General features: G+C 43.1%; 1 protein-coding gene across 1 annotated transcript; it reads right to left on the bottom strand.

The window, feature by feature from the left end:
- Positions 1-494: 494 nt before the first annotated feature.
- Gatad1 (GATA zinc finger domain containing 1) lies at positions 495-8536 on the bottom strand. Its single transcript, XM_090333111.1, has 5 exons — positions 8162-8536; positions 7551-7676; positions 5122-5181; positions 1878-2061; positions 495-1430 (listed from the first exon to the last, which is right to left on the bottom strand). Exons 1-5 carry the CDS (start codon positions 8435-8437, stop codon positions 1240-1242), a joined length of 837 nt encoding a protein of 278 aa, XP_090189237.1. The 5' UTR covers positions 8438-8536; the 3' UTR covers positions 495-1239.
- Between the last annotated feature and the right edge of the window lie 4266 nt (positions 8537-12802).

Raw genomic sequence — 12802 nt, 5'->3', positions numbered from 1 at the left:
CTGCTAAGTCAGAAAAGGCCTTAACCTGTCCCCTTGCACCAATGCTCCCTCAGGTACCCAACCTGCACCTGAAGCACCTAGTTTCCCCAGCCAAAGCATGTTACAAGGAGTCCATGGTACATGGTTTTACTTTGGGGTGGACATTTTTAGCTGTCAAAGCAATACCTGCCAGTTACTTTCATGTCTGCCTGTTGCTATTCCAATGGCAGTGGGGAAACCTGCACTAGAGATGCTCCTCAGTGTTCTGTAGGGATGTGTGTGCACTGCCGAGGGATGGCTTGGTTGAAGCCATTCTCCCGGAGGGAAGGAAGAACAACCTGGAGCAGCTCTATTGAGGACAACTAATGTTTCCACATGCCTGTTTGCTACAGAAGAGTCAGATGAAGATTGTTTTGAATCCTGGACTAATCATCCAATTGTTTTCCTTAAGGCTACAGCAGCCAGACGCTTGTGCAGACATTTTCTAAGTAAGGAAATAAAGACTTTGATGAATATTGTTGGTCATGGTGACATTTTATTTGATTAAACCTCTGATCAGAAATCCAAACTTTAATTAATATTTTATAGTTCTATAAAAATACAATCCATTTTATGAGTTTCTGAAAATAAATTATGAAGAAAAACAGATGGTACCTACTTCTAATGGTCTCTCAGAATTGCAGCCTTTGCTTGGGAAGGTACACATACAGAATGTTAACATTCACCTTCAAATACATTCCATTCTTTTCTACCCCTTATAAATTTTTAAGCCACAGGTAAAACGTTAACTGTTACTAAGTAATTGGGAACACATTTTTTAGTTGTTTTCCCATGTAAGAATTTTATGGGCTAGGCACTGATGGCTCACACCTGTAATCCTAGCTATTCAGTAGCTGAGGATCGTGGCTCAAAGCCAAACACGAACAGGAGTCCGTGAGACTCTTATCTCCAATTAATCATCAGAAAACTGGAAGTGGAGCTGTGGCTCAATGTGGTAAAGTGCTAGCCTTAAGCAAAAAGAACTCTGGGACAGCACTAGCTCCCAAGTGCAAGCTCCACAAGCAAAACAACAACAACAGCAACAACAACAAATTCATGGAAGAAGCATCTGGTATTTCTCACAGTAGTATAAATATCAGAAAATGGAAAATCCAGTTTGGGGGTTTTTTCCAGTTTTGTTTTCTGTTTTGAAACCAGGGTCTTACACATGCTGGGTAAGAGATATGTTACTGAGTTTCCCAGCCTCGGTTTTAGTTGTAACTACAAGTGGTTGGCAACTGTCTCCTTAATGGTTATTGCAGGAGTAGGTCCAACATGAGTCCATATATAGCCTTTCTCTGGTCTGGTGGGGACAGTGGGAAATGGTGATGACCGTGACTTGAAATACTCAGAAGGTGCATGACAAACAAATTCCAAGTATTCCATCTTCCTTGGAAGGTCTTCCTCTGGCCCTGGAAGACAATCAGCTGTAGAGGTTAAAGTCAGTTTTGAATACACACACACACACACACACACTTTGACTCAATTGAGAAATAGATCTGAAAACACTGAACACTTAAACATTTTGTGCTGGCACAGTTTTGCGTACTGTATATCAGTGTCATAAATCCTCCCCCAAACACAGACTAGGAAATTATGATTCCCGTTTTGCACATGAGCACAGTGAGGCACAGTGACCCTGACAAATCTCACAGCTGTAAGGAGCATAGTTGTGGGCCCATAGTTTGTCTCCAGAGCCTGTGCTCTGCTCTGTGTGCTCCACTGCCTCTAGGGAGGGAATTTTAGGCCTTGGGGAAGAGAAGGAAAAAGAGAAAGGGGCCCAAGCAGATGAATATATCCTTTTACATATATCTAAGAGTTAACTGAGTTCAAGATATTACACTAGTTGTCAAACTCACCTATGATATAAGATGCAGGATCAAACTGATCTGTGGGGCTAGAAAGAGTGGGGATAAGCCATGTCAGTGCTGCGCTCTTCTCACAATACTGGTCCTGGATAAAACCCCGGATCTGAGCATAGTAGAGTTTTCCATCTTGCTCATCAATCACAGAAACAACATCACCAATTTGGTAATATACTCCCTGGGAGAAACAAGATAATACCATATTTAAAATAAAAAACAACAAAACACAGCTAAGAATGTAGCTGCTTTAATAAGACAGCAGTTTTCAAAACAGGCAGTACTTGTTTCTTTATTCTTTTTGTGTGGGTTCTGGGGCTTACACTCAGGGCCTGAGCTTTTCTTTCTTTTTGCTCAAGGCTAGCACTCTACTACCTGAGTCACAGCTTCATTTCTGGCTTTTTGGTGGTTAATTGGGGGTAAGGCTTATAGACTTTCCTTCCTGGAATGGCTGGCTGGCTTCAAATTGATCTTCAGATTTCAGCCTCCTGAGTAACTGGGATTACAGATGTAAGTCACCAGTGCCCAAAGGCTTGTTTCATTTTATTATTATTATTATTGTAGTTTATTATCATGTAGTAGGTACTTCATTTCTTGAACATTGATACCCTTCCTCATGTTTTCCTCCCTTCCCTTCCTCCACCCACCTTGTTTCATTAAAAAAAAAAAATTGGGAGAGGGGAAGAGTGGGTTATGGGGCTTGAACTTGGCCTCCTGAGCGCTGTCCCTAAGCTCTTTAGCTCAAGGCTACCACCCTACCCCTGGGCCTGGGTGCTGTTCCTGAGCTCTTCAGCTCAAGGCTACCGCCCTACCCTTGAGCCAAGCCCCACTTTCCATTTTCTAGAGGTTAACCGGAGCTAGGAGTCTCAGGTCCTTTTGTGCCCGGGCTGGCTTTGAACCTTGATTCTTAGATCTCAGCCTTCTGAATAGCTAGGATTACAGGCATGAGCCACCGTGCCTGGCTTATTGTTTCATTTTTTAAAGAAAAAAATTAGACACACATGCATATATGATAGTTTACACCTGGAACATGAACACTTGTTCATGTAAATTCTTTGATTTTGTACCAAAAAAAAAAAAAGCAACCCCTGACTTTACTTCTTGGGAGTCATTTTGGTTTACAGCAAAATGGAGTGGAATGTACAGTGCTATCTCCCCCTATATCCCTCCCCCAGCACATGTGCAGCCTCCCCCATCATCAATGACCCCACCAGCGAGGTCACACCTACACTGAAGAAATGTTATGACCCAAAGCCCGTTCTTTTTTGTTTTTTGTTTTGTTTGTGAAAGAAGAAATAATATCTAAAACTGGGCATGGTGCTCATGCCTGTAATCCTAGCTACTCAGGAGGCTGAGATCTGAGCATCTTGGTTCAAAGCCAGCCTGGGCACTAAAAAGTCCATGAGACTCTTATCTCCAATTAACAACCAGAAAACCAGAAGTGGCTTTGTGGCTCAAGGGGTAGGGTAGTAGCCTTGAGCTGAGGAGCTCAGGGATAGTGCCCAGGCCCAAAGTTCACACTCCACAACTGACCAAACAAAAAGAATACCTAAGTCAATCAGGAAAATGACCACAAAATCTCAAGAGCTAGAGAGGACCAGGTTCAAGCCCCAGTAAAGACCCCCACCTTACCCCCCAAAAAAGAAAAAAAAAAAAGAGTATGAGAAACTATAGGAACACATGGAGATTGAATAGCACATTTCTCAATAACCAGTGGATCACTGAAAAAATACTCAGGAAGAAAATTATAATTACAAGAATTGAATGGAAATGAAAATATAACATACTGGAACCTTTGGAATACAGTAAAGGCACTACTAAGAGGAAAGTTTATAGCGATGAGTACTCACATTAAAAGTCAGAGAGACCACAAATTATTAACCAAAAGATGTACTTCAAAGTCTTAGAAACACAAAGCAAACCAATTGCAAACTCAGTAGACAGAAAAAATAAAGATCAAAGGAGGAATTAATGAAATAGAGACTAAAAGAAAAATCAGTGAAATGAAGAGTTGGTTTTTTGAAAAGATAAACAAGATTGGTAATCCTTTAGCTAAACTAACTCAAAGTGAAGAAGATTCGAATCAATAAAATTAGAGATGAAAAGGGGACATTACATCAGATACTAAGGGAACTCAAATGCATATAAAAGGGGGAGTGTGTAGGGAAGAGACTAGGAGGAGGGAGGAGGGGACTGTACATAGTGATGCAGAAGTGAATATGTTTAAAGTACATTAAATACACACATGAAAATAACAAAGAAACCCAATATTTCCTGAAGGTCTTACAGGTTGCATCTGTCATAATCCCGTCCTAAGACTTACAGTTTAAAAGTTTACATCACCTTTTCCACTGAACTTACAGATGTCTGAAGTAACCCACGTCCTTTGGCTTTGTCCCAAGGGATCGTTATCAGAAAGTCTTAAACTCTCTCACCACAACTTCTATTAGGTATTAATTCCCATTAATGCCTTTATTTCTCTGGCTTCTGCTAGTGATCCCGCTCTTCCTAGTTCTAGGAGTCACCATGCACACTCTCTATGGGCCTGCGCATTCGAACACATTCCACCTCTGTCCTCACCCTCAATGCCTTCACATGGGATGGGATGTCTCCACACTGTCCAGTAGCATGTTAAGGTCACTTCCTGGAATCTATAGTTAAAAATATATACTACTAGGGGCCGGAAGTGTAGCCTAGTGCTTGCCTAGCATGCATGAAGACCCAGGTTCAATTCCTCAGTAGCACATACACAAAAAAAGCCAGAAGTGGTGCTGTGGCTCAAGTGGTAGAGTGCTAGCCTTGAGAAAGCCCAAGGACAGTGCTCAGGTCCAGAGTCCAAGCCCCAGAACTGGCAAAAAAAAAAATTATTATATATATATATATATATATATATATATATATATATATATATTACTGGGAGTTTGGTCTAGTAGTATAGTGCTTGCCTAGCATGTATGAGGACCTGGGGTTGATTCCTCAGTACCACATACATAGAAAAGGCCAAAAGTGGTGCTGTCCCTCAAGTGGTAAGCTCTAGCCTTCTACAGGCTACATCTCTTCTCACCTCAGTTCTAGATGAGATGTTTTACAACAGCCACAAATGAGGAGAAACAACTTGGAAGATTAAATTTTTTTTCATTTTATACAAATACAATAGCAGAGACATTTAGACTAAGACATGTTTTAGTAGCATATTATACACAGGCCCAACTGTTCTTCTACTAGCTCCACTAAAACTCACCTTGTAGAAGATGGATTCTGCAGTGATGATGGTGGAAACAGACTCAGGAGCTTTGATGGGCTGTGAGAAAAGAAAAACAAGAACATTAGCTACAATCATGGCATGTATGTGTGCAGAATGTGAACAGGTAGCTTCAATAAAAAATAAAATTTTAAAAAAGGATATGAATAGGTATTCTTTAAGCCATATATTAGGGTCATATAATTTGAGAAATTCTGAAATGTATTTTTTGGTGACAGGAAGTATGGTAAAACAACAGTGTTATAGCCAGGTATAATGATCACACCTGGATTCCTGGCACTAAGGAAACAGAGGCAGGATGATCATGTATTGTAGACCAGCTTGGCCTATATAATAAAACCCAGTGTCCAAAATGAAACTCTTTAATGTACCATTTCTGCTACCATTAGCTTTAGAATTGCTGAGAAATAGGGTACCAGCTTCTGATAATACTGCTGAGGTCTAACACAAAGCTCCTCGTAACTCCATTGGACATTAACATCTGAATTATAAAAAGATACTACTTCTGGGGCCAGGAGTTTGGCCTAGCGGTTAAAGTGCTTGCCTAGCATGTATGAAGACCCGGGTTCAATTCCTTGGTACCACATATATAGAAAAAAGCTGGAAGTGGTGTTGTGGCACAAGTGGTAGAGGTCTAGCCTTGAGAAAGTCCAAGGACAATGCTTAGGCCCTGAGTTCAAGCCCCACAACTGGCAAAAAAAAAAAAAAAAAAAAAAAGATATTAGATCTAACAGCCCAAACATGAAGAGAATTGAATTTTAAAAATACAAAGGTGAATACAAAATGGAAAAAATACCTTTTTGAAGTATTCATCTCAGTAATGGAACCTTCATTCTCAATTTTGTAGCAATCCTGAATTAAGACTCTAGAAACTTTGTGAGTTCTTACTAATTTGTTCCTTTGGAACTATCATGAAATCCCTTCTTAAATCTCAATAACATCTCAATGCCACAACATAGAATCTGGGTCTCCTCCATCTATCTTGGTATCATCCTGGATGGATATTGTAGTGATACGTATAATTAATGAAATAATTGAAGAGAAAAATCTGCAATATTAAAAACGGCAGAAAAGCCTGTGATATCAAACATGTTTTGTATAGTCAGTAAAATGTCTCATCTTTAAATTATAAAATCTTAAATAAGTTAGAAAAATCTTAAGAATTTGAAATCTGCATAAAAATCTATTGCAGGACCACTCTGTGCTTTCAAAATGAGTATGCTCAGTTTAAGAAACATCTTTACTAGTATGTAAAGCATCCTTATTCTGAAGAGCATTATACTGAGGTTTGAAAGTCTGTACTGAAGCTGAGCACTAGTGGCTCATGCCTGTAATCCTAGCTAATTAAAAGGCTGAGATCTGAGGATCGTGGTTCAAAGCCAACGGAGCAGGAAAGTTGATGAGATTCTTATCACCACTAAGAAGGTGGAAGTGGAACTGTGTCAAGTGGTAGAGTGCTGGCCTTGAGCACAAAAGCTCAGGGACACTGAGTTTAAGCCCAAAGGCCAGTCACAACAACAAAAATCTGTAATGTTTGTGCATCATCACCTTATAATTCACAAGAGTAAAACTGAAAAGAAAATGTGCTGTTCATTCTACTATGTTTCCACAGTTTCTTTTTTTTTTTTTTTTTTTTTTGCCAGTCCTGGGCTTGAGCTCAGGGCCTGAGCACTGTCCTTGGACTTTTCTCGAGGCTAGAGCTCTACCACTTGAGCCTCGGCACCACTTCCGGCTTTTTTCTATATGTGGTACCCAGGAATCGAACCCGGGTCTTCATGCATGCTAGGCAAGCACTTTAACCACTAGGCCAAACTCCAGCCCCCACGGTTTCTTTTTATAATAGAAGAGGGGATAATTGTTTAAAATTTTGTTGATTCATATTCATCAAACTCATTATGAATCAAAAAATGTTAAAACAGCATAAGAAACAAATAAGAATATGAGTCCCCCTATTTTCTTAGATCTTTAAAGAATTTTTAAAAAGTTTCCTAGTGTACTTTCTCATATCAAGAACTATGACCTTGGCTCAGTGCTTGCTTAGCAAGCTGTGAGTTCAAATCCCACAATCACCAACAAACCCAAATCATAATCTCTCCTCTTCCTTTGCAAGGATAACCTGTTAGCAAGGGCACATAAAGTTAATGCTCCTTTTATGTGTGCATTTTATATTTTCCAAGGGAAAAAGATGGGAGACCGGCCGACCCAGACCCAGTGACAGAGGCCGAGACAGAATGAATTACAAATGACATAAACATCAGGCATTCTTTTGGGAAGTCTGGCCCGCTTCCCACAACATGGCTGGCGGTTCCTAAGAGCAATTCCCATGTTCGACGGTGAGCAACAAGGGCAGTGACAGGGTACACGCACAACGTCATTCTGGTCAAAGGAGCTGTCCACAATCATCTTACATTTTTTAATTTAAAAATATGTCTTCTCCCTTTTCCTTTAGTGGAAACTTTCTTTTCAGCAGCCGGAGCAGATTTGTATTTGGTGTTCCTGAGGCGAGCAGACCTCCTGTGAATTTCTTGTTTACTCTGTGACACAGAAAATAAAAAGAACAACGACAAAACGCTGTAGAAAAAAAAGGAAAAGAGGACTGTGCCGATACGACCACCGTACGGGGATCCCAGAGGACAGCTACTTGGGCGAGGGCGTTTGGAAATCAAGGGCTAGGGCCCGGGCGAGCAGACAGCTCTTTCAGGAGCGTGAGCGGCTCGCACGCAGGCTGGGGACCGGAGCCGAAGTCCAGGTCCGCGGGAATCATCACGGACGGCACCGGTCCCTTCATTCCTCCAGGCGGGAGGTGGGTCGGACGGCGTCGTGGGGTCCTTTTCCACGACCTCATAGCCTTATCGGTCACAGGACCGAAGGACCAGGTCGCGAGGGCAGGGGAGGCCCGGGCCCACCGCACCGGGTGGCTATCCCGCCGTCCAGCGGCCATCCGGACGCCACTCTGCGGGGAGACGTGGGAAGGGGTCCTCCCGCGTGCGAGGGGGGAGGTGGCCCGGGCCGCGCTCACCTGCTTGCCGCCCCCGCCCCCGTTGCTCTGCGGAGGGGCGACCGAGGTGCCGGCGAAGGTGGCCGCCGCGAAGCCGCCGCCGGGGCCGCCGCCCGGGCCGGGCCCGCCGCCGCCGCCGCCGCCGCCGCCCGGGCCGCCCGCCGTCCCCGCGCCGCCGCCCGCGCCGCCCCGGCCCGTGCAGTGGTGGCAGAGGATCTCCCCCTGCGGGCCCTTCTTCCACATGGAGGACGACGTGGTCTTGCAGACGCTGCAGGTGGGCTTCAGGCCCAGCGGCATGGTGGCCGGCTCGGGCGGCCCCCGCGGGCGGAGCGACACGGGAATGGCGCTCGCTAGCCCCGGCCGCCCTCAGGCGGGCCCGCCACCCTGACGACTGGAAGAGCGGGGAAGGCGACGACGGCCTGGACGCGGAGTCGGCCGGTGCGAGAACCAGGCCGCGACCACTGCCCCCTGCAGGCGGGCGGCAGGTCGCGGCCGCTCGCGGCCCAGCACCAGCGCGGGGCGGGAGGAGTGGGGGGTACGGGTGGGGCTGGAGGAAGAAAGGGCGGGAAGAGTGGGGGAGCTTGTCCAATCAGAGAAGGAACCTCGCTGCTTCCGGCAGTAGGCGGGGCTCGCGCCGCAGCGGGACACACCCCAGGCCCCTGACAGGAAGTGCCCTTCCCTCCTGTTATTCTTGGAGCTGGCTGCAGTTCAGCTGACCGTCGCTTAGGGGAGAGGCTCTCAGACTTCTCGGTAGAAGAGTTCAGAATTAGGTGCCAGGTAAAGGGCAGGATGCCCTGCTAAATATGAAGTTCAGATTTTTAGAAATCGAATATATATATACATATACATATAGTTGCATCCCATGCAATAATCCTAACTGCGATTCAAGTCTACGCAGGTATCCTGTCCGGTGATTTTTATTTCCTAAATCTAGCAATCTTACCTGGGACATCTTGATGCTTTTACAAAATAGTTTTTAAAACTCTTCACCCAGTAGTGCGCTAGGTCTAAACAGGAGTTTATACATTACCACCTAAAATGGAAGCATTCTGAAGTCTGAAATACACAGCACACGTTTGGTAGGGCTTAAGGTGATGGTGATATTTTATGCAGCATCTATATCACTGAGAAAATCAGAGAGCAAAAGGCAGGCAACTGGTTTGGCATTGTTGGTAAATAGTTCTGATCCCGAGAACTTGGTGAAAAAGGTCCTAGGATCACACTCCAGAACAAATGGCTGGCCTAGGTCAAGCTATTACTTCCCAGAAGACAAATAGCCTCTATTAACATCACTAGCTGCTGCTGCTCCTCCTCCCCCTCCTCCTCCCCCTCCTCCTCCCCCTCCTCCTCCTCCTCCTCCTCCTTCTCCTTCTTTGGCTCTTGATTTACCAGCTTCCTCTCCACCACAGCATACCACATCCTTGGACAAGCCCAAATGCAATCTTCTCCATTCCTTCTACTCACCTTCAAGTTCTGTTTTGTTCTGTCAGCTCCCCAGACCCTGGTTGTACCCTCTACTCTCTATAATCATCAGAGAGAAATATATTTTTCAACCTTGTTAATTTCTCTACAATCTATTAAAATTAATATATATTATATATAAAGTATCCAACTCATACATTTGTAACCTATTGCAAAGTAACCACACTCAGGTAACCAAAGTGAGAAACAGATGTAACTATTGTGAAAGCTATACTTTCTCCCACCTTCATGTCCTGTATCCAGCCATAGTTACTATAGTAACTTCTAATAGTGTTGATTTTGTAAATTCCCCTCATCAGGTAAAGGAAATTTCCTTCTATTCCTATGTTCATCAAGAATATGGGGATTGGGGGTTTAGCTCAGTGGAAGAGCACTTGCCTGGCAAGGTCCTCAGCTCTGAAAAACAAAAACAACTATAATCTTTCATCAGGAATGGGAGTTTGGCCTAGCAGTAGAGTGCTTACCTAACATGCATGAAGACTTGGTACCACATACACAGAAAAGCCAGGAGTGGTGCTGTGGCTCAAGTGGCAGAGCACTAGCCTTGAGGAAAAAAAACAAGGACAGTGCTCAGGCCCTGAGTTCAAGCCCTAGGATTGGCAAAAAAAAAGGAGGGGAGGAAGGAAGGAAGAATCTTTCATCAAATGTGATTACCTCTCTGAGGTGATCATAATTTTTCTTTATGACTATATGGATAATGCAGATTTCTGAATGTTGAATATTATAACTGTTGGAATCAGTCCAACTTGGTTGTGATTTTCCTTTTTATAAATTGCTGGTTTTGTTTACTTATATTCAGAGTTTTACATCTATGTTCAAGAGTGATATAGGCTTATGTTTCCTTCCTTGTAATATCCTTGTCAGATTTTCATATGAAGTTATATCAGCCATGCTTGAACTTAGCAAGAAACTATTAGGGGCTATTATATGAATTGATACTAAAAAAAACCCTCAGAAATTAAGAAAAAAAGCAATTTAAAAAATAGTGCAAACCAGGCACGGTGGCTCACACCTGTAATCCTAGCTACTCAGGAGGCTGAGATCTGAGGATCAAGATTCAAAGCCAGCCCCAATACAAAAGGACCTGAGACTCTTTTTTTTTTCACTTTTCTTTCCCATTTATTTTTTTATTGTAATTAATAGAAGGGATACATTATATTCACCAGATAGGAGGTACATTACTTCACAAACATTGATACCCTTTTTCATGTCATGGTCTTCATTTCCCTTTCCTCCCCCGCCCTGCTCATCTTGATTTCCCCCTTTCCTTATCCAATTTCAAATTATATATCTGATATATAAAACAGGGTGAAATATCATAATAATATGAGATAACCAAGGGGCAGCAAAAGAGATGAGAGATAACATAGTACATCAAGGACAACAATCACTCATTATATGGCTTTTATTTCTTTATCCTGGAGGTCCTTTCATTTAGCGTCATACTATATGGCCTTATCTATCTAGGATTTGTTCTATTGTAAATCTCTGCTAGGTTTCTACTGATTATGACTAATGAGGGAAATCATTGAGCCTATGTTCCTTTGTGTCTGGCTTATTGCACTTAATATGTCGTTCTTTCTGACAGCAGCATAGAATTCCATTCTGTATAAATACCACATCTTGTTGATCCACTCATCAACTGAGAGACACCTGGGTTGGACTTGAGACTCTTATTTCCAGTTAACCTCTAGAAAATGGGAAGTGGGGCTTGCCTCAAGGGTAGAGTGGTAGCCTTGAGCTGAAGAGCTTAGGGACAGCACCCAGGCGGAATACAAGCCCCATGACCCACCAAAAAACAAATAGTGCACAGAGTAATATTTTGTGTAAATTTAAAAGTTCTCTGTGTTGTATACATTTATTAGAACTAATCAACTTTGACAATTGATGACAACAGGAGTGGACATAGAGGGTTTTTTTGTGGGGGTGGTGGGAGATAGTCATAGAGCTTAAACTCAGGGCGGTTCCTGAATTCTTTTGGCACAAGGCTTGCTCTCTACCATTTTGAGCCAAAGCACCACTTCCAGTTATCTGGTGGTTAATTGTAAATAGGAGTCTCACAAACTTTCCAGTAAAGTTTCACCCTCGCAACTTAATACTATAACATTGGTGATTGAGTCTCATGCCTATATTTGGGGACCATGTTCAGACCATGGCACCCATATTCAGCCTGGAGCCAGACAAAGGATTCAATTGCAGTACATGATGATTTCCTATGCATGGGTTATGATCGTGTGTGTGTGTGTGTGTGTGTGTGTGTGTGTGTGTGTGTGCGTGTGTGTGTGTGTGTGTGTGTGTGTGTATAAACTATAACAAATACCTCCCATAAAAGGATAAGACTAGATTCCCCCAAGAATTCTCAGTGTCAGCATTTGGTCTTATTTGCATGATTTGAAGTGTTTATTAATTGAAATTAAAGAGAAACAAATGTATCAAATGTATCATGGGATTGGCTCACCACTTTTGTTTAGAGGATTTCTTGACCTTTTACTTTTGGTTACTCACTTGTCAAATGAGGGTATCAAGAGAGCATAACTCATAGAGCCCATGTTATTAAATGAGTTAGTTCATGTAAATCGTGCTAACTATATTTTTTCGGGGGGAAATGTACTCTCCTCAGTTTTCCTGCTATCATCAACAAACTAGAAAGGCTAAAGACTGAGAAGGTTGAAGGGAAAGCACGGTATCGCTGTCTTCTACTGCATATGTCCCTTTACTGTCTATGTTATGACCTGACAGAACTGATTGCAGAATGGGGTGTTCCGTGATGCCCAGCCGGTGCCTTGACTCAGTATTTTCTGCCTGAAATACGCTCCCTCTTATCCTTCATGCATGGCCCTGTCTTTGAAAAACCATCTTAGGCCTGTGTCAGAAATTACATTGCTGATTCCCTGACTCTAAAGACTGTTGTGTGGCCTCCCCTCCTTCTGCCTTAGATATGCATATTTTATACGTGTATCTACACTACAGAGAGAAGAAAGGATCTTCATCCTTTTTGTGTGTTTCTTTCACTTCTCCATTCTTTGCATGTAGTGAGCAGTGCTAATTAGTGGTTTAATGAATGGAGATAACTTTTCCTCAGCAACCACAGGGGACGAGTTTTCATTCCCATTCCCCTCCCTGACGAGAAATCCCAGCGGCAGGGGTGGTCTCATGTTGGCTGCTCCCTGTATTCATCTG

Source organism: Megascapheus bottae, chromosome 5 (genome assembly GCF_031878675.1).
Source record: "Megascapheus bottae isolate mThoBot1 chromosome 5, mThoBot2.hap1, whole genome shotgun sequence".
Lineage (NCBI taxonomy): Eukaryota > Metazoa > Chordata > Mammalia > Rodentia > Geomyidae > Megascapheus > Megascapheus bottae.
This window is presented reverse-complemented; position numbering and strand designations above follow the sequence as displayed.